The following is a 21230-nucleotide window of genomic DNA, read 5'->3' on the forward strand; positions in this document are numbered from 1 at the left end:
ACACTATGTAGAACATTTCTATCATCACAGAAATTCCTCTCGGCAGAGCTCAGAGATGGATTCTAGACAGCAATAATGATGGGGTCTTGTGGTTGAGGGATTCCTCAATAGGACAAAAGGACAACTTGGGGAAATAGAAAAGGGTCCCTTCTCCATAAGCGCTTTTATGCGTGGGGCAGTGAGAGCTCTCCCAGGCTGGTAACTAGTGAGATACTCATTAGCACATCCACCTCTAACAGGAATCACCCAACTTCCTTCTCCATTGTGAGTGCTTGCGTGTGCGTGCGTGTGCGTGTGCGTGTGTGTGTGTGTGTGTGTGTGTAGGGGGATATTTGCCCGGGGGATTCCCTACAAGGAACCGCCACTGAGATGTGGTACGGGCCTCAGATCCTTTTCCAGGAGTCCAGGGACCGGACGCAGAGAGCCGGGTACATGTGGGCTAACCAAGCCAACCTCTTCTTGGTTGCAGCCGGATCTCCCAACAGCAGAATGGAGTAGGGACGCAGGAAGAGCCCTCCCGGACCCTGCCCCAGGGAGAGAAGCTCTAGCCAGGTGGGAGGGAGGAAGCCAGGTAGGAGGGGGAGGAGTACCCTTACGTGGGGGAAATCCGGGACCTGGGCCCCCAGCGCGCCCCACCCCCTAATCTCGGCCCCGGTCCCGGCCCCAGCCCCAGCCCCACCCCGCCCCCACCCTTGCGTCACAGCCCCGGCCCCGCCCCCGCGCCGCGGCCCTCCCGGGGGCGTCAACCCGTCCCGAGCCCCAGGTAGCGGCGGCCGCATTCCCGCCCGCCTGAGCCGTGCGGGAGCGGAAAGGGGCGTTCCCACGGCCCTAGCCCCGCGGCCCGCGCCCGTGATGTCACAATCGCGGCCAGCCCCGGCGTTCCCGGGTCGGCTAGGGGCTGCAGGCTACAAGGCAGCGAGCGCGGTGGGCAGAGGCTCCGGAGTCATGGCCTGACCCCGGCCCCTCCCCCACCACGCCGCCGCCCGCCCCGAGCCGGGGCCTCCCCCACCGGGGCTAGCGTACGCGCGGCGGCTCCGAGGGGGCGGCCGCTGGGAATGGCTGCGCCCCCTTCGGCTCCGGTGCCGCGCTCGCCCTTTTACCTGAGGAGGCCCGCGCCCGGCCCGCAGTGCTCATGGGGCATGGAGGAGAGAGCGGCGGCAGGCGCGCGCTGCCGGGAGCCGCCGGGCCCCCTGCGGGCCGCCGCCGTCCCGTACTTTGGAATCTCTGTGCACCAGGACGACATCCTGCCCGGAGCCCTGCGCCTCATTCAGGAGCTGCGACCGCACTGGAAACCCGAGCAAGTTCGGACCAAGGTAACCAAGAGGGAATGCGGGACGTCGAACCGCGCATCCTTCCGGGCGTGGGTCCTGGGGGGCGCGGCCGCTGCGCAGGAGGGTTGAGATGGGGTTTTGTATGTGTGTTTCCTTCTCCATTCACCTCCTGTGCCCTCTACACACACCGCTCCACTTGGGCTTGCGGGCGGGCACCCCCGAGGTCCACCTGCCCGCTGTCCGCGTGCTGCGCGTGCGGGCCCCACCCCCTGTCGCGTCCTGCCGCTGCCCCCTGGCTCCCCACCGGCTGGCCTTGGGCGCCTACCCAGCCGGCTCTGAAACCTGCGGCGGCAGGAACTTTTCAGGAACCCCCCGCTGCTCCTCACAGACACACACACACACACACGTACACACGTGTTTTTGCCCCTTCTGCACCCTGTGGGGGTAGCAAAGCCGCCAGGCTCTGACTGGCCCCTGCCGGTCTTGGAATTCCGGCCAGCCCTTGCGCTGTGTGGGAGTCCTCCCTGTCGCCCTGGCTCTGGCTTAGCGCCCCCCCGTCCCCCCAACGTGGCGCCTCCCCACCCCAAGATGGGCATATTAGCAGGCACACACACATGGGCAGAGCCTCCCACTGAGGAGCCTTAGGCTGCCTCCCCAGCTGACCTGCATCCTCAGTAAAGAGTCATCACCTGCCTGCCCTCCCATCCCTTCTGGAAGCTGCCTGTGGAGGAAGAGTCAGGGGCAGGGGCACCTGCAGCTTGTGATGGAGTGGTAGGGGCTTACTGCCCATGAAGAACAGTCTGGGAGGTTCAGGACCCAGTGTGGGGGGAGGGGTGGGTAGGTAGCATTTTCAAAATAAAAGGCTTACTTTGGAGTAAAAGTGTCAAGGCATCAAGGAGGCCTGAGGTTTATTCCAATACTGGCCTAACATGCTGTGTACCAGTCCTTCCATATTAGGGCTTCAGTTTCCCCACCTAGAATTAGTTCAGATGTCCTCTAAGGCTCCTTTCAGCTCTGACACACTGTGCCCTATAAATTCCGTAGTTCATTCCTCTTTTTCACCCCCTCCGAGACCCTCGTCTCCCAGCGCTGGGTCCGTTGTCTCTTTTGGTATGGAACTCAGAGGCCCTAAGGAGCTCTGACCACCAAAGCCCCAGGGTGGGTGCCAACCTCAACACCGTGCATGGGCAGGAGGGACAGCAAAGAACCCTCTGCCTACAGGTGGTGAGAGGCAGTTGGGTGGGGATGTCCTGGGTGATCCTGGCCCTCCTCTGCCACATTCTGGCCCATGGAGGTTTCTTGCCGGGCCAGGGTAGAGGAGGAAGGAGAGGAAGAGTGCCTCTAACCACCAAGTGGTGTGCAGATTTCCTCCACCACCAAATCCCATCCCCTGGAGGCACACCCGGGAGAAGTGAGGGCACCCGGGTGAGCCCATGCTGCCACTGTTTTTGAATTCTCTGGTTTATCACAAGCATTGGGGATGGTGTTGGACTCTTTATTAAGTGCAAGGGTAAAGAACGAGGTTCTGTGTGGTCACGCTCCAACACCCGTGATGAAGCCAGGCAGCTGTGGGACAAGAGCAGAGATCCTGCCCCACGCAGCCTTGCATTGCCCTCTCCCCATGCTAGCGCTTCACTGATGGCATCACCAACAAGCTGGTGGCTTGCTACGTGGAAGAGGACATGCGGGACTGTGTGCTGGTTCGGGTGTACGGAGAGCGGACGGAGTTGCTGATTGACCGGGAGAATGAGGTCAGAAACTTCCAGCTGCTGCGAGCACATGGCTGTGCCCCCAAACTCTACTGTACCTTCCAGAATGGGCTGTGCTATGAGTACATGCCGGGCATGGCCCTGGGGCCTGAGCACATCCGTGAGCCCCGGCTCTTCAGGTGAGGACGGTGCCCAGGGGTAGTGTTCATCTCCATGATTTCTTAGGCCTTGGGCTTTGAAATCCTTGGCCAGCTTCCATGGTGTAGAGTGCAGTCCATGAATGAGTCACAAGATCTGTGGACTCCCTGAAATTGCATGAAAAAAGGGTACGTGTTTTATGTGCATTGCTATTCAGAGAGGAACTATGGCTTTGAATAAATTTTCATTGGCAGTCTGCTAAAAGGATGAGTTCTTGAGGGAGGCACATGAGAACTTTGGTTAACAAAGGACCAACGGACCTGGCTCCTGAAATGCAGCAGGGATCCCTTTCCTGGTCCATGCCTTAGCCCTCTGCTCACCCCAGGCTGACCTGGAAACGTCTCTGAGCCTTGGAAATGAAATATGAGCCAAATCCCCAGAGTGGTCAGAGCTTCCTGCTCCTCCCCTGTTGCCAAGAGCCCAGACATGCTAGGAAAATGGCTCTCTCAGGTTGAGCATGGTTTTAGCAGCCCAAAGAGATGCCATTCCTCCCCCAGTGTGAACTCCTTCCAGGTTCCCTGATAAGGTGGGAGTCCAGGTTTGGGGAGCTGCTGAGGCTGCCACAAGCTCACAGAACCCATGGTCATTAACAGGAGCCACTCCTGTTAATTGCCTACATGTGTAGAACCTTCAAGCCTTTTGGATACTATGGCCGTGGGGCTGGAAGGAGGAGAACCAAAGAAGCGCATGGTGCACTCTCTTTCCTCTGAGTGTGCCGGGCAAGGTGGTCAGGCAGGATCCACCTTTATCCTTCCAGTGCTATGTCCATATGCAGGGTTCTCAGACTAGAACGAGTGCCCAGGTGGGCTGAAATTCATTCCTGACATGGGGGACATGGCCCAGGGGTGTGCCCAGGACCTTTGGGCTCTGTCCTGTCCCAGCGATGGATAAGGAGCCTTCCAAATTCTGAGCGGCAACAATAAAACCCACCTAAAGAGTAGACCAACAGTCTTCTTTGCTCCCTCCCCTGCTGCAGGTAACCCTGAGTTAGTGCAGCTTGCCCTATGCACAGGGAACCCCTATCAGGTGCTCTAGGGACTTGGAAGGAGGGAATCTAAGAGCCTCACCCACCAGTTCTCCTGAACACTGCTTCTGGGGCTGGTGAGGCCCCAACATACTCCATTGAGTTATATATTGTAGCTGCGAGTTTGTGTCTGGGGGTGGGGGATATCCATGTGAGGGGCTTCTCTGGCTCCAGCTGAGCAGCTCCACCGTGCACCCTGCCTGGAGAAGTGAGATCAGAGCAGGGTGGGGGCTGAGGGGCCCTGTCCTGGCTTCCCCTACCTGCTCCTCCCAGCTCTTGTGCAAATAAGCTCCAAAGTTGGCAGATCCTCACTACTCCCAGTTTCTACCGTCCCTGTGAATCTGATCCTGTCACTCATCCTCTCATGAAAACAATTACCATTGTCAGGAAGATTGAAGGATTCAGGTTCAATAATAAAAACTTCACATTTGGAGGAAGCCAGAAATTGGCCAAAGTGTAGGAGGTAGCCCTCTCTTGATACATATCCTAGGATAGACCATTATCTTTCTGGGGTAAAGGTGGATCTCCGAGGAAAGGCAGGGGCGGCCTTTGGGAGCCACTTCCCTGTGTTGCCCTGAACCCCACCTCCCAACCTTTGCTGTTGAGGCTTTGCAGCATAAAAATGCTGAGTGTTGAGGTTAACTTTCATTGCTATTCCAGACAACAACCTTATTGATATTCAAGGAAACACTCTGTTTGTTCGTGCTCTATTCAGAATCTTCCTTTGGGAAGGGGAGGCCTGGGTCTCAGGTCTGTCTCCCCACCTCGTCCAAACCCCGGGGGGCTCCCTCCTACTCCAGGGCCTCTGGCCTCTGAAAGCACAGCCTTCATCCCCCAGCCACGCAGTTGCTGCCACACCCTCTGCCCCCCGCTACCCATGAAGGGGGTGGAAGCCTTAGGGGCTTCTTGAAGAGCCCCCAGAGCGCCCTGTTGTCCTGTTGGGTGATCGCCTGCCTCTTCCCAGTACCTGGCAAGGGAGGGGGTGTCCCTGGAACATCTTGGCAACAAGGTTTCAAACCGCCAGTTCCTTTGTTGTCTTTCCCAGTGATTATTATTCCAGCAACAGGCAGAGGGGAAAGAAGCTTGAATGTTGGAGGCTTGGCAGCCTCTGGGGCTCCAGAGGGAGCGCTGACAGGGGCCTGGGGGAGCCCAGCTGGGACACAGGGCCTCAGATGATGAGGTTCTTACTAAGGCCCCCTTCTCTGACCAGCGAGTCCTCCCTGTACCGCTGTACCGCTGCCCTCTCCCAGCAGTCCTCCCCAGGCTGCTTTCTCCTCTCCCCACCACCCCTCCCTCTCTCCTGGGACCTTGGATAATGTCCACAGGAGAACTTGAAAATAGAACACTGGTTTGTTTTGCGTCCTTGGCACCCGGCCGCCAGCATCATCAACTTGCTGCCGCAGAGGAAGGGGCTGCCCTGGGCCTGCCTGCCGCCCTCCCCACCTTGGCCAGGCTGATAAGAGGCAGCCCCTTCTCCCTGCCTGGCATCACCGTCCCCCAATCCCTTGGTGCCCTGCATTCACCTCCCCCTGAGGGCATGGGTCAGAGTCCAAGGGGGGAGGAGAGGTACCGCCCCATACTCTGGTGACCCCTCTGTCCTCAGGGCTTGCTGTGGGTACATGACCTTCGCGTGGGGTAGGGTCATTGACCTGTGGCCAACAGTCCACTGCTTTGCCTTTTTGCTACCTGAAACAGCCCCAGCTCTGGCTCTGGAAAGGGAGCTGCTAGGTTAAAGGCCGTATCTCATTTTCCTGCCTTCTGCTGAGGTGGAGAGCTCTTAAATAAAAGATTTGAGATAATAATCCCACACACTCTGCCCTCTGGCCAGTCCCTATGGACAGGGTAGGACCCGTTTCTGGTCAGGAGGGGCTGAGCAGAGAGGGCCTACCCCACACTGATACTCTGCTCTTCCTATTTTGTGCTGTAGGCTGATCGCCTTGGAAATGGCAAAGATCCACACCATCCACACCAACGGCAGCCTGCCCAAGCCCACCCTCTGGCACAAGATGCACAGTTATTTCACTCTTGTGAAGAACGAGATCAACCCCAGGTACAAAGTTCTGGGAGGGTTCAAGGCTGCCACTGTCTCTACCACTCTAATGTGCTCCTATTCCGCATTCTTCTGCTGCAGTCCACCCCACGGGAGGTGTAGGGGTTTCAGTCCTGATTGCTGAGCCTCTGTCCCCAAGAAGAGTTGGGCCAGTTGAGAAAATCTGAGGAACTTAGACCCACAGTTTTAGACTCAAGTGCTTATTTCTCCTTGAGTCTTCAGGTTATGGCAGGGCCTAGTGTCAGGGACAGCGCCTCCCCGGTTTACTTAGAGGACACTGAAGCCCAGAAACGAAGCGTTGCCCAGTGTCAGCGGTACTCAGAGGCAGGGCTTCTGTTCCCAGCCCAGCGCCCTGTCTACCTGAGCTGCCCTCTGAGCCATGGGAAGGGAGGGCCCTGCCCTCTGAGAATGAGGTGAGGCTGAGTCCCGGTCAGTCAGAAGAAGTCAGCTCGTCTGCTGACAAGCCCTTGGGACAGCAAGACCTCCACTACTTGCCTGGATGCCTCTCATCCCCACATGCCCCTGGGGACCCCGCTTTCCACCGTGTTCAGGCTGACAGCTTGCTGTTTCCTTTCTGTTCTCTTCATCCATCCTGACATCACCTTTCCCCAGATAAGACAGGGTTCCCAGAACCTTCCCTACAGTCTCTGGCCAGCCACCTGAGACCCCGTCAGACCCCTTCTAGCCTTCAGACGCCTGGCTCACCAGCATCCCCTTGAGTGCCGAGACAGCAGTGGGGGCGAGGAGAAAGAATGGCGTGACCCTGCTCCCCCCACGAAGAGGCTTGAACAGCCCTGCTCCCATGTTCATGGGAGTGGGTTACACAGGCTTGGGGCAGGATATCTCCTTACCGCCTCACAGATGACAAGACAGTAATAACGAACTCTCTCCTGATTGCGTATCTCTTTCCCACTCTCCCACATACAGTGGCTTTATCTGGGTCCTGCCACGTAAGGATTATCAAGTGCTGCTTCGGGACTGTTTGTTCAGCAGGGCCCATGTTTAGACCTTCTATGGCAAGTGTTATCTCTGGGACAAGAACCGCCTTGCCCCCTAGGACAAGAACAGCACACAGAGAGCAGAGTCCCCCGTACCTGAGCCAACAGGACCCTCACCTCCCCCAGCCCACCACTTCCACTTGACAGATTAGGAAACAGACCCAGAGTAGGGATGAGACTTGCCCAAGGTCATTGCTATCAGTGGCAGCTCAAGGACTAGAGTCCAGGTGTGATGCTCAAGCATAACCCCTGCTACTGCAGCTTTCTTTGATTCTGCAGTCACTGTGTAACCTTTGGTGTGGGGGGGTGGCCTTGTTGGGAGGGGCGTGGTCTCTGGAGAAGAACTGACAAATTCCCCTTGTTCTTATCATAACTTTGACCTTGGACAAATCTAATCGCTTACCTTTTCTGAGCCTCTTCAGGGGATGATGCCTGCCCTGAACTGCCTGCCCGGCTCCGGAGCAGGCTGTGGTGAGCAGTCCCAGGGACGAGATGAGACACCTGATTTCCATGATAATCCTGCCCCGTAACTTGCCTGATAACCCTGATTTAGTCCATCCTCTATTTCACAAACACTAACTGATTGGGATTTAAAACAATAAAGAACACAAAGGTGACATTGGCCCTGCCCACTAGTTGCTTAGAAACTCTCTGGGTAAAGAGGACCTGCCCATGCAGACCGGCCTATAGAAGAAGGCAGGTATGTGGTGCGTGCCAGGGGTCAGAGAGCCAGGGGACGTCTGCCTGGCTGAGGTGGGAAGGGAGGCACTGGCTGGAGGAGGTAGCATGAGCACAGTTTGCTCATGGATGATGAGTAGATGAGTCGGCTGGAGCGGGTCCTCAGGAAGGTTTGGGAGGGGTCTTGGGGGATCGAGCTGCAGAGGTTGTGTGAGTTGGAGCTCGATTGTGAGGTGCCTTCAGTGTCAGGTTAAGGAACAAAGATTCCGTTTCACAGCAGTGGAAAGTAATTGTGAAGGTGTTGGGGTCAAGGACTCGGGGCAGTACCGTAACCTGACCAGGACCGTGGTGGAGGTGGGGCTTAGGAGAAGTGGGGATGAGAGGTTGGGAGACCAGCTGGAGGAGAGGCGAAACTGAATGGGCAACATCCAGCACCAGGGTTCCCCAAACTTGAGTATGAGATTCCCCTGGGTGCTTGCTGAGTGCAGGTTCCCAGTGTGACCCTGGAGAGTGATGGGAGGCCTCGCATTGGACCCCAGGGGTCTGCATTTCACAGCCTCCCCTGGTGACTCTGAGACAGGGGACCAAGGAACCACTTTGGGGGGGAATACTGCCCTAGGCGGCGTCCTGGAGGTTGGAGTGTAGGGGGCTGACTCAGAGACCTTGTGGGAATAGACGGGGCAGCCTAGGCATTGGGGCAAGCATGGTGGCGGCTGGGGCGGCCAGGAGGGTGTGGGGTTCATGATGGCTTTGGGGCCCTCAAGAGGAGACTCAGGGCGGAGCAATGGAAGCGCGAACCCTTCGAGAAGCCCACCTTTCCCGCTCTGATCCCGAGAGCTGAGTGGCCCCCTGCCGGGCAGCGGCCGCTTCCCAGGCCATCACCTGGCTCCCACAGTCTCGTAGGGGCGGGAGCAGCTCTGCCTGCCGTGCGAAAGCTTCTGAGGCGACCGTTCTGCCCAGCCCACAGCCTCAGGAGAGTATGGTGGTGTCAGGGCTGAAGGAGGCCCCGCTGGCGACGTTCCAGGTGCTCGGGGGAGGGAGGGAGAAGGTCAGGACTGTTCCCACAGTGACCATCTGTGTGGCCTTGGGGTGCGTAGTGTGGGGGTCAGACAGAGGTCAGGGCCTGGGCAGCAGGCATCTTGGATGTCAAAGCTCTGTTATTCAGGCCGAGACCTAGGCAAACCAAAGGAAGCCTTCTAATTCTTATGTTTGGATGGTCTCAGTCCAAGAAAAAAAGAATTTTAAAAGAAAAGGTAGCTTTTTAGGGAGAGCCAAAAGGGAATACATTGTATGCAGTCCTGTCGATACAGTTAAACTCCAGTGAGGATGGATGGGGTGGGGGCAGCGAGTGGGAGGCCTCCCTCAGGTCGCCTCCACCCCAGGTCAGCCCCTAACAGATGCCTGGACTGAGAGTGGCCTATGTAAAGTCTTGGGGTCAGGGGTGACGCACCAGGGCCTTGTGGTTAGGAGGTCTGGCTTGATTTCAGATCCTTGGAGGGGCTGAGGACCACTTTCCTTAGGAAGCAGAGGGTCCAGCTCTGCCAGAGACATCTGGAGGTTCTAGGGAAGACTCTGCCCTTTCTTGAGCCTCAGTTTCCCCATGGGGTTAGACTAGAGACCTAAGATCCTCTTGGCTTTCACCCTCTGAAGCCTGGAAGGAAGCCTCCCACTCATCCTTTCCCCGGGGGGACATGGGGACACTTTAATTGCGGAATATGCGTCCACATGTTCCGGTTTCTGGGCTGAGTGAGAGGGTGGTGGGGCTACCCCCCGGGAGGGTCAGGAGGACCTGTCTCATTCTCAGCCCCTGCACACACTCACTGCCCTGGACAGGAGAGCAAGCAGGAGACACATGAGTGGAGACAAAACCCCAGCCCCGTCCCCTCCTCCCGTCAGTGGTTCTGGGGTTGTAAGGGCTCTGCTGACTTTCGGGCTTTTCAGTGTACGCGGACCTGTGCTTCCTGGGGACCGCAGTGCAGAGCCCCTGCGCCTAGTGCATCGTCCTGAGCTTCCCCACGGCCTCTGATGGACCCATTCGTTCGTCCATGAGCATGCACTTCTTTTCAGCAGCAGCGCCTGTGTGCTGTGGGATGGGGTGCGGCAGGGCTGCCATGTGTCTGTTCCTGCCCTCAAGTTGCCCACACCCAGTCTGGCGGGGGTCTGGGCAAGGAAACCCACACTCCTAGTTGAAGGTGGAAAGGGCAGGATACTAGCGCGCTAAATACCAAGTGCTTTTCCATTGAACGGCCCTAATGTCCCCTTGGCCTTATAGGAGTGAGCCCGCGAAGCAACTTCTTTGCTTGCTTATATGAAGTTAAACTCTGTGATCTCTCTGTGACACCAGCTGCTAGAGCGTGAGGGAGACCTGCCAGGACGAACCCCAGGCCTCCTCAAGAGAGCGCCAGCACCCCAGCCCCTCCCCGGCTGCCCTGCTGCCCTTGTTCTCTTCATCGGAGACAAGTGAGCTTGGACACTCACCCTCACCTCCCCGTCGTCTTCTCTGCCTCCTTCCTCACCTTCCTGTCCCTTTCACGAAGTAGCAGGGACGCTGCTCAGGCAGGGATTTTGGCGCTTTGCAAAATGCTTTGAAGCAAGTGTTTTAATCATTGTCTTAGAGTAAACACAGGACATCAGAAGGACGGGAGACCTTAGTGCCATTTTGCAGATGACAGAAGATTGGCCATTTGTCCAAGGTCCCTCCGCAGTAAGAGGTAGTGAGGAGGCCAGAGCTCAGAGCTTTTGAGGCCAAGCACCTTCCTGTTTACTGTCAGCTTTCCCCACACCGGCCACCTTTCTTGCCACTGTCCAGCCTTTCTGCAGATGTCCCTAAGATAGAGATGTTGGAACAGGAGCTGGCCTGGCTGAAGGAGCACCTGTCCCAGTTGGACTCGCCTGTGGTGTTTTGTCACAATGACCTGCTCTGCAAGAACATCATCTATGACAGCACCAAAGGTACGGCTTCTTTGGCCCTGGCTGCCCAGCAGGGTTCTGTTCCTGAGGCTTGGACTTGGACAAACAAAAGGAGCCCTGTATTTGTAGGAAAGAAATGGAAAAGGACACATTCCCACTTAAAAAAGTCTGTGTCAAGAAAGAACGCAGAGTCATGGTTTGTGGAGGTCTTCAACATTGGGGCACCCCGGCTGCTCCCCCAGCAGTGTTTTGGGCTTGCACTCTGCTGCCTCAAGCCTTTCTGGAGGGAAGCCTCCTGTGGCCCAGATGAGAGCTTCACCCAGGGAACCCTTTGCTTTATTTCTGGTCCTCAGCCATGCTGAGGATAGATGTCTCTAGACGGGGAGAGTCCATGGATCTAGCTATGTGAGAGGGGCAGCTGGAGCTGGGCAGATGGACAAATGGGCAGACAGATGGAAGCAGCTTAGAAAAGTGCGGCTGAGGAGGTTGGGGTAAGGCCGGTTGCTGCAGTGGCCAGCCAGGGGCAGTGAGTGAATTCCAGAGGCCTGTGGAAGTTTGACCAGGCTTGTCCGGATCTCCTGGGACCAACCCTCCTTGCTTCTCCTCTACCTTATAGGTCATGTACGGTTCATCGACTACGAATATGCCGGCTACAACTACCAAGCTTTTGACATTGGCAACCATTTCAATGAGTTTGCAGGTGAGAGGGCATTTTTACTTAGCCTGTGCACAATATCCCCTCCTTATGATGGTGGCCAGATCAAGGCAGAGTGCGAGAGCGGAGAAGACACAGGCTGCCTTGAGAGGGCTCCAGGTCTCCTGGGGAGGCAGGACCCACCTACGCAGAGCACACCCCTGCTAGCCAATATGGCAGTTTGGTACGAATTAGGAGAACGTGCCCACCATAGGATTCCTGAGGATACTTACTTTGGCATGTGAATTAGAAAAAGACTCCTTCCTCGGGGTATGTGCAGCGCACACCCGCTGGGCCAGCACAGGGCAGCCTCAGCCTCCGCTTGCCCCCCTTGTCCGTGCTCCTTTACACCCAGTACAGCCTGTGCAATTGTACATGAGGGCCCTGCGTGCGGGTAAGGAGCAAAACAAGCTGTAAGGAGCTACTTGCCTTGTGGCATTGTGAAAATAATTTAGGTGGAACTAGTTAAAAGTAGGTACTCTGCAACTTGACTCTACAACTTTATATTTTTTAAATTATATTTTATTGATTATGCTATTACAGTTGTCCTGATTTTTCAACCTTTAACCCACCTCCACCCAGCACGTCCCACTCCCTCAGGCAATTTCCTCCACCATTGCTCATGTCCATGGGACGTTTGTGTAAGCTCTTTGGCTACTTCCTCCGTTAAACTTTACGTCCCCATGTCTATTCTATAACTACCTATTTGTACTTCTTAATCCACTCACTTCTTCACCCATTCCCTGCTTCCAACTGGCAACCATCAAAATGTTCTCTGTATCCATTATTCTGTCTCTGTTCTTCTTGTTTGCTTAGTTTGTGTTTTAGATTCAATTGTTGATAGATTGGTAGCTTTTGCCATTTAATTGTTCATAGTTTTGATCCTCTTTTTCTTAAATAAGTCCCTTTAACATCTCATATAATAATGTTTTGGTGATGAACTCCTTTAGTTTTTTTCTTGTCTAGGAAGCTCTTTATCTGCCCTTTGATTCTGAATGATACCCTTGCTAGGTAGAGCAATCTTGGTTGTAGGTCCCTGCTTTTCTTGACTTTGAATATTTCCTGCCAATCCCTTCTAGTCTGCAAAGTGTCTTTTGAGAAATCAGCTGACAGTCTTATGGGAACTCCCCTGTAGGTAACTAACTTCTTTTCTCTTGCTGCTTTTCAGATTCTCTCTTTACCTTTAACCTTTGACATTTTAATTCAGATGTGTCTTGGAGTGGGCCTCTTTGCATCTACCTTATTTGGGACTCTGTGCTTCCTGGACTTGCATGTCTATTTCCTTCACCAAATTAGGGAAGTTTTCTTTCATTATTTTTTCAAATGGATTTCCAGTTTCTTGCTTTTTCTCTTCTCCTTCTGGCACCCCTATGATGTGAATGTTAGACCTCTTGAAGTTGTCCCAGAGGCTGCTTATACTATCCTTGTTTTTTTGGATTCTTTTTTCTTGTTTTTCTGATTGGTTGGGGTGGTTTCCTTTTTTTTTTTTTTTTTTTTTTTTTTTTTTTGCTTCCTTATGTTCCAAATCATTGATTTGATTCTCAGCTTCATCCATTCTACTGTTGTTTCCCTGTAAATTGTTCTTTATTTCAACTAGTGTATCCTTCATTTCTGACTGGATCTTTTTTTATGCTGTTGAGGTCCTCACTAAGTTCCTTGAGCATCCTTATAACCAATATTTTAAACTCTGCATCTGACAGATTGCTTATCTTGATTTTGTTTAGCTCTTTTTCTGGAGTTTTGATCTGTTCTTTCATTTGGGCCATATCTCTTTGTCTCCTTATTTTGGCAGCCTCCCTGTGTTTGTTTCTATGTATTAGGTAGAGCTGCTATAACTCCCTCTGGTAGTGTGGCCTAATGTAGTAGGTGTCCTGTAGGGCCCAATGGCACAGCCTCCCCTTTCATCTAATCTGGGTACTCAAGGTGCGCCCTTCGTGTGGGCTGAGTACACCCTCATCTTGTAGCTGAGCCTTGATTGCTGTTGGCAGGTCAATGTGAGGGAATAACCCAGGCCAGTCAGCTGCAAGGACTGGCCGTGACCACTGACCATGGTTGGTACCTCTGCCCTCTGGAGGATCAGCTGTACAGGGGCAGGGTGGTGGTGCTCCAACATGGTCTGTAGCTATTCACTGGGTGCACTGGCCCTGGGGTTTCCTGGGTGATGCAGGCCAAGGTCAGCTCCCACCTATGTTTTGCCCAGGGCACCCTGCCAAGGCTATAAAGCAATCTGAGATGTCTGCTACTTGTGCTGGGATTGTAGATTCCCAGGTGAAGCCAAGCTGTGATTCTAGGCTGGCTGCTGCTAGTGCTGGGCCTGGGGCTCACTGAGGCCCGCTGTTGCTTGTTTTGATAGAATTTAGGAAGTTGTGCAGCATGAGCCAAGACCAGCCATTCATATGGAAAAGCAGCTTGGGTGGGCCTGTAAGTAGGGTATGGTGGAGTCTCTGGGGATCTCCAAGGTGGGTCAAACAGTATTAGCCAGGTTGAGGGAGTCTTAGATATGGCTCTGTGGGGGAGGGTTTAGAAAAGGGACAGTAGCCCCCGCTTGCCTTGATACCAGACACTTCAGTTTCTCTCTGTATGCAACTGGTGCCTTTCAAGCTGCTACCCCGGTGCTGAAGCTCAGAGGAAGTGAATCTGAGTAGGTGAGTCCATGTGTGGGTTTTTTAAGAGGAACTGCCTGGGACTCCAGAAGTTTATTCCACCAACTCACTCCCTCTGGTTTTTGCAGCCAGAAGTTATGGGGACTTATCTTCCTGGCACTGGAACCCTGGGCTGGGGCACCTGGTGTGGGGCTGGGACTCCTCATTCCCAAGATATCCCTCCCGAATTTTTATCCACCACGTGTGAGTGAGGGATCAGCTCGTTCTGCGTCTGTGCCCCTCCTACCAGTCTGGATGGATGTGGTTTCTTTAATCCCATAGTTGTCAGACTTTAATTTGACTTGATTTCTGACAGTTCTGAGTGATAGTCGTTCTATATTTTAGTTGTAATTTTGATGTGATTGTGTGAGGAGGCAAGCCCTGTCTGCCTACGCCACCATCTTGACCACAAGTTGACTACACAACTTTAAATCCTGGCTTTGTTGCTTACTAGCTGTCTGACCCTTGCACAGGTTACTTACCTTCTCTGTGCTTCTGTAAAATGGAAATAGTAATAGTACCTACTTTATACTACTGATAAGAGACACACACATAGGTATGGCACGTACTACGCATGTTAGTATTTGCTGCTGATACTAGAAAGGGAAGCTGTCCTGCAGCTCGGGAGACCAGAGCAGGACTGGAAGAGGTAGAAAGAAGGAAGAGTTTCCTAAGGGTAGACAGCAGTTCTACAAAGGCGCAGTATGTATAATAGAATCATTTGTGTAAAGGAAGCAGGGCGGAATTTTCCAGCATGAGGGCTGAATTGTTAAAATAATTAGATGGGACTGAAAAAGCTAGCCCCCGGACACTGGGTTTGGAAGGACATCCCCGGGACGGCAGTGTGCGGCACGCAGCATGCCGTGGCCTGCCCCTGAGGCTTAGGAGCCACTCTCCAGCCCATTTCAGGTCAATCAGCACCCTTCCGGAACCCCAGGTGACAGGTCTGTCAAGTGCTTATTATTCCTGAGGGTATGATTCCCCAGAGTGGCCACCAGCTGCATTTGGGACCCTGAGGGACCATCGGGCCCCTGCTGGGCGGAACAGCTGAACTGTGGGGGTGGCATGGAGCTGAGGCTGGCAGCAGCCGGGCTCGGGGCCCATGCATGCTCAGCAGCCAGACCCACTGGCCTTTCCAGAAGCGACAATTCTTAAGCATTTTAAGTCTTCCTCACCCACCATGCAGAGTGAAGTCCAGCTGGAATTTCTCCAAAGGGACAGATCGCATCCTGCTTTTAAGTTGAGAATGAAGGAGAAGGCATGGGAAGAGGAGGTGGGCAAGGGAGGAGATTGGGAGCTAAGGAGAAGGGACTTCCAGGGTTCCTGGAGCAAGGAGACCTGGTGCTGGGAGATGAGTTCCAACCCTGAACCCACCCCTAACTGGCTCTGTGACCTTGAACAAATTTCTTTCTGGGCCTCGGTTTACACGTCTGCACAAGGAGATTCTTTCCAGCCGTACTCTTGGGGCCCTAGGAGACTGAGTATGTTTTTCCAGAAATACAAGGGAAGTTTGGGAAGGACAGAAAGGAAAGGAGAGAGGAAGAGACTGGGGAGGGTGGGCCAGTCCTAGTTCTGTCTTAAATAAGCTGCCATTTTCTGTACCAACTTTGAAGCTGCTGCCTCTGCCACTGTGCCCACGACGGGGCCGTCGCGTGTTGGGCTGGCAACTTGAGGACTCAAGGGAGGGCAGGACCAGAGGGATCCAGGCCGTCCAGGACAGGGTTTCCACACCTGTCTGTATTTCCCAGTCATGTGGAGAATTGGGTTGGTGGTGGGAGCCTTGGAACCTACGTTGTCACCAAGCTCTCCCGGTGGTTTTTAAGTAGCCAGCCCAGCACTGGCCTAGGAAGCAGCGTTGAGACACGAATGGCCCCTTCACTTTCTCAGTGAAGAGCTCTGGGCCAGTGAGAGGAGAGAGCTTGTCGGGGGCCCCGATTCAGGGCTGTGCCCGAACGCCTCCGGTGCGGCGGCATCTTATGTCGGGCACAGGGGCGACCGGAGCGTCCCACTCCGCCGCTCCCAGGACGGCCCCTGCCCCGCCACCAGTCAGCCTTTCCCAGTGCCCCCAGCCAGGGTGGGGCTCGACCCTTTACACAGTACAGCTGATCAGACAAGCTGCATTTCTAGGCACAGCCCACAGGGCGGCGCAGATGGAGGTTTTCAGTGAAGCAGGGAACACCTGAGCTGGAGGAGGCCCCCAGCTGGGCCATCCCTCAGCAACTTCTGTGCTGCTGCCTCCCCATCAGGTGTGAATGAAGTCGATTACTGCCGGTACCCAGCTCGGGAGACCCAGCTGCAGTGGCTGCGCTACTACCTGCAGGCACAAAAGGGGATGGCCGTGACCTCTAGGGAGGTGGAGAGGCTCTATGTGCAAGTCAACAAGTTTGCCCTGGTGAGTGCTTGTGACTGGTAGGGGGCAGAGGAAGGAGGAGCCAGGAGGTGGGATGCGGCACCCACCCCCAGCTTCTGCCTTCTCACAGCCTTGTGGTGGAGGAGGAAGCAGAGTCCAGGGTCAGGTGCAAGTTCCTGGGGAACCCTGCCATGTGCTCCTGAACCCTAGTCTAGAGGTGAGGTCAGGGAAGAACCATGTCGAGCATCCCCATAATACTAAGGTGCCCTGTTTCCTGCTTCCCCTACCCCAGCAGGTCTACGTTCTCCCTTTTCTTAGAGTACTACTTCCAGGAAAGACCTCAGCTTCCAATTTTAGTAGTTCTCTCATTTAGAAAAGTAGTTCTTTCTAATGTTTAACATTAGCCTTTCATGCTACAGTTAACCACATGCCTTCTTTTTTTTTTTTCTTTCTTTTTTCTTTTTTTTTTTTTTAAGCCTTTAGAGGAGATAGAGACTGTCAGCTTAATCCTCCTTGTTAGCTTCCTCTGCTGACTCAGACTCCTTGTAAGCTTTTCCGATCAGACTGTTCCTGCTTCAGTTGCTGTGCTGTCAGTTCTTTTCTTTTTCCTTTTCTTTTCTTTTTTTTCTTTTTTTTACTATTTTATTTACTTATTTTTAGAGAGAGGGGAAGGGAGGAAGAGAGAAACATCGATGTGCGAGAGACACATTGATCTGTTGCCTCTCACATGCCCCACAACTGGGGACCCAGCCTGAAACCCAGGCACGTGCCCCAACTGGGAATTGAACTGGCGACCTTTCAGTTCACGGGTCAGCACTCAATCCACTGAGCCACACCAGCCAGTGCTGTACTGTCAGTTCTTGAGTTTGAGTGCCGCTTATCCAAGGTACCTGGTTCCTGCCAGGTCTCCACGGGTGTGAGTGCCCAGGGGATTGCTCCCTGGCCTTATTAACATCAGCCATGCATAAGCAAGAAGATAAGGCAGCTGCCTGGCGTTTCACAGCCCGTCACAGCGCTGGGGTTTTGGATCGCCTCCTCTGTTCTCCTCATTGGTACAAAGCTGATTCTCCTTCAGGTTCTTCCTCTTAACTGTTCCACCCAGTGCCTTTTTCTTGCTAAATTTTTTAGTAATCATTCATACTTGCTCATTGATATATGCCCCCTTTAAGCCCTGAAAAGGCAGAAAGTGCAGGGAGGTACAGTCTAGTACCCCAGAGCAAGCAGGACTTGGAGGGGGGCAGAAAACCCCAGCCAGGAAAAGTATTGAAGTCACTGCTGTTTGTCTGTGGGCAGCAGGAAGCCTGGCTCTCTGGCTCCGGGAACCTGCGGTGACCTGGGCCCCTTAGGTGCTTCTGGCTGTGGGGAAAGCAGTTGAAATTATAGTCAGTGCCCGAATTCTGGCTGCTTATTCCCACGCCTGCACTCATTTCCAACCCGACCCCCCTCTGATAGAAGAGGAAAAGGTCACCGTAGGGGTTCTTCCAGCAGACTGGACGGCTGATGGCCATGTGGCCAGGGCACTGCTGAGGGGTACCAGCCCCTCCACTGGCCAGCGGCCTGGGCTCTGGCTTAGAGGTTCATCTTGCCCTGGATACACTGTCCTTGAAGACTGGAGGAGATGCCCTGGTACAAGAGAAGCCAGAGGTAAAATTCTCCTTGGTCTGGGGAACAAGCCGAAAGTCCTAGAAGCACCAGCCTGCTGCCCTCTCCTGATGTTGGTAGAACCATCTCTGCTTGCTTTTTTCTAGAGGGACTGGTGTGCCCAAATGCTATGTAGTGAACTGACCACCTGAATTTCCCCAAACTGTGCTGGGAAGACCGGGTTCCGTGCTTTCCAGCGTGACTGCGTGACTAGCTACATGGGGTCCATGATAGGCTTGGGAGGATCACCGTGCTGACCCTCTCTGCTCTATTTCCAGGCATCTCACTTTTTCTGGGCACTCTGGGCCCTCATCCAGAACCAGTTCTCCACCATTGACTTTGATTTCCTCAGGTGAGTACACGGGATAACTTGGAGTGGGGCGGGGGGCGCGGAGGGAGGAAGAGCTGAGGGCATGGGGGCAAAGGACAGCCCAAATAGAATATCCAGAGTCCACTCCTCTGCTGACTCGTCCCCAGCCCATGGCCAGTGGGGTCACCGCTCCAGGGGAGGCTCAGGAACCAGGGCAGCACTGAGAAGGAGCCTGATGTTCTTGCGCCTTCCCTGCCTGCCTGGTGGGAGGCTGCACTTTCCCTGTCTCCTCCTGTGACTCCAGAGCCCTACCCACAGGGCTCGGTGGTGGACAGAATTGTCACAAATCAGTCTGGAAGATCACAAACCCAGCCTGCATTTTATAGCAGAGAGGTCAGCATTCCAGAGAGTGGGAGTGACTTGCTGAGGTCACTCGGGGGTTTAATGCTTCCTGTGTGGTGCCAGACCCAACTCCTCCCTCAGCGGCCCCTAGTGATGTGGTACAGGCTGTACCAACACTGTACTTGAGTACTGACTTCTTGGCGGGAAGGGGGTGGCTCCCATTATGTGAAGTACATTATGAAGAGGGACTCAAAGGACTGGGATTTTTTTTTATAAAAAATTGTGTATTCTTATGTGTTGAAACTGCAGTCACTTTCAAAGTCCTTTCCATTTGATGCAATATACCTATTGAGACATTTTTTCCACTGCTCAAGAACAGTTTTTGAACTCAATTCTTATACTTTTTAGTGCTGCCTCTGTTTTTGTTTCACTTCTTCCACATCAGCAAAATGTTTCCCTTTGAGGACTTTTTTCATCTGAGGAAACAAAAAAAAGTCACTGGAGGCAAGACCTGGTGAATAGGGAGGGTGGGGCATAAAATTGCCCAATGCTCAGCGTGGTGTGGGCAGGTGCGCTTGTAAATCACCCATCATGAAATGGGCAAACACATAGAAGAGTCTTAAAAAAATTCACTGAAGCTGAAAGCAGCCTCTCATAACACCACCAGCTGGCACACTGATACAGATGGGTCCCTAGAACACTCACGTAGCAGCTGCCCTCCAGAAGATAATTCCAGTTTTGGGGGAAATTCTCCCACATGTGTCCCTGGAGACCATAAATTATTTTATTCTTCATTCTGGTCCAGTCTCCTCACCTTTCTCCTCTCCATCCACCCTCAGCCCAAAAGGAATCACCCACCTAGCTTCAAAGCCATTAGAGAAATACAGGTCGAAAGCATAATGAGATATCACCTCAGACCCATTATGATGGCTACTATCAAATAAATAGAGAATAACAAGTGTTGGCAAGGATGTGGAAACTAGAACCCTTGTGCATTGCTATTGGTAAAACAATACTGTGCTTTCTCAAAAAATTAAAAATAGAATTACTGTATGATCCAGCAATGTCACTATTGGGTATATATCTAAGAAAATTAAAATCAGGATCTCAAAGAAATACCTGTACACCCATGTTCATGGCAGCATTACTTACAATAGCCAAGAGGTGGAAGTAGTTCAAGTGTCCGTGCAGGGATGAATGGTAAAAAACACGAGGTATATTCATGCAGTAGAGTCTCGTTCATTCTTAAAGAGAAAGGAGGTCATGTCATGTGCTGCAGTGTGGGTGAACCTCAGGACATTGTGTTAAGTGAAATAAGCCAGTTACGAAAAGAGGAAAACTGTATGATTTAGTGACATAAAGTAACTAAATTAATCAAATTTACGGAAACAAAGTAGAATGGTGGCACCAGGGACCGGGGCAAGGGGAGTGGAGAGTTGCTGTTTCAGGGGTGTAGCATTGTTTTATAAAATTGAACAAATCCTAGATATCTGTTGCCCAACGGTATGAATGTACTCAATGTTACTGAACTGTAAAAATTTTTTAAATGACCTTGTTTAGGGAAGGGTTGGTCCAGTCAATTCTAAGAAGAAAAATACAATTATAGTTGAATTTTTTAAAAATCAGCCTAGACTGGTGTTGACCTGCACAGACCTGGATGGGCTGGGCTGGTGAGAGGCTTCGCTCCTGGTGCGAGTCCCCTGGCATGGCTTTCTTCTCACTCCTGGTTCTCCTGTCTTCTGACAGGTACGCAGTGATCCGATTCAACCAGTACTTCACGGTGAAGCCTCAAGTGTCTGCCTTGGAGATGCCAAAGTGACCAGCTTCTCTCTCCCTCCCCTTGCCATCTGCCTGGAAGGCTGATTCTCTGGGGCTTGGTTCTGCTCTGGGGTCCATACCATTGGACAAAATGGGAGAGGGGACAGGTGGGTATCCTGGGAGAAGACTCCACCAGCCCCCCGTGGGTGCTGCTGTGACCACGTTCTCTTGTTTGGAAGGGCTGATGGACCTAGCCCTGGGGTCCCCTTTAACTGACCAGACTTGGGGGAAAGTGCCTGCAGCCAGCTAGAGCTCAGACCACAGCCTCCCCTGCGAAGCCCAGCGTTGCCAGCCCCAGGCCAGTCTGGAATCTGGGCTGCCTTGAGGTGTCTTTCTACCTCCAGTGCCCTGAGCCTCCAGCCCATCTCCCCACAAACCCCGCAGAGGAGGTGTTGAGCCCAAACCGGCACCAAGCCGACTCTGACAGATGGATGTAAATACCTTGGCGGGGAGGGGCTTAACAGTTCCCTAGCAGCTGCCTCATCCGAGATCCTTTTTTCCAAGCCAGATTCAATCAGATAACCGCTTCCCAAACCTCAGTCCAAGGACTCTCTGCTTCGTCCTCTCTGGCTTGCCCGGAGGGGACAGCAGCCTG

The 21230-nt window shown here is 53.5% G+C and overlaps 1 protein-coding gene across 2 annotated transcripts; it reads left to right on the forward strand.

The window, feature by feature from the left end:
- The first annotated feature begins 1040 nt into the window (after positions 1-1040).
- ETNK2 (ethanolamine kinase 2) lies at positions 1041-20771 on the forward strand. 2 transcript variants are annotated; one of them, XM_054563223.1, is made up of 8 exons: positions 1041-1313; positions 2900-3159; positions 6130-6252; positions 10738-10880; positions 11455-11538; positions 16421-16566; positions 18444-18517; positions 20564-20771. In XM_054563223.1, exons 1-8 carry the CDS (start codon positions 1056-1058, stop codon positions 20634-20636), a joined length of 1161 nt encoding a protein of 386 aa, XP_054419198.1. In that variant the 5' UTR covers positions 1041-1055; the 3' UTR covers positions 20637-20771. The 2 variants fall into 2 exon arrangements, with proteins under 2 accessions (XP_054419198.1, XP_054419199.1); XM_054563224.1 differs by lacking the exons at positions 1041-1313; positions 2900-3159 and adding an exon at positions 5933-6044.
- The last annotated feature ends 459 nt before the right edge of the window (positions 20772-21230 follow it).

The sequence above is a fragment of the Pteronotus mesoamericanus genome, unplaced genomic scaffold (genome assembly GCF_021234165.1).
Source record: "Pteronotus mesoamericanus isolate MK-2021 breed Mesoamerican mustached bat unplaced genomic scaffold, CSHL_Meso_final scaffold_705, whole genome shotgun sequence".
Taxonomy (NCBI): Eukaryota; Metazoa; Chordata; class Mammalia; order Chiroptera; family Mormoopidae; genus Pteronotus; species Pteronotus mesoamericanus.

Excerpts from the sequence above, each read along its gene's own strand:
- ETNK2 (XM_054563223.1), top strand. The coding sequence starts at position 1,056 with ATGGCTGCGCCCCCTTCGGCTCCGGTGCCGCGCTCGCCCTTTTACCTG. Across the intron at positions 10,881-11,454 it reads CATCTATGACAGCACCAAAG|GTCATGTACGGTTCATCGAC; the intron begins GTACGGCTTCTT and ends TCTACCTTATAG. Across the intron at positions 18,518-20,563 it reads ATTGACTTTGATTTCCTCAG|GTACGCAGTGATCCGATTCA; the intron begins GTGAGTACACGG and ends GTCTTCTGACAG.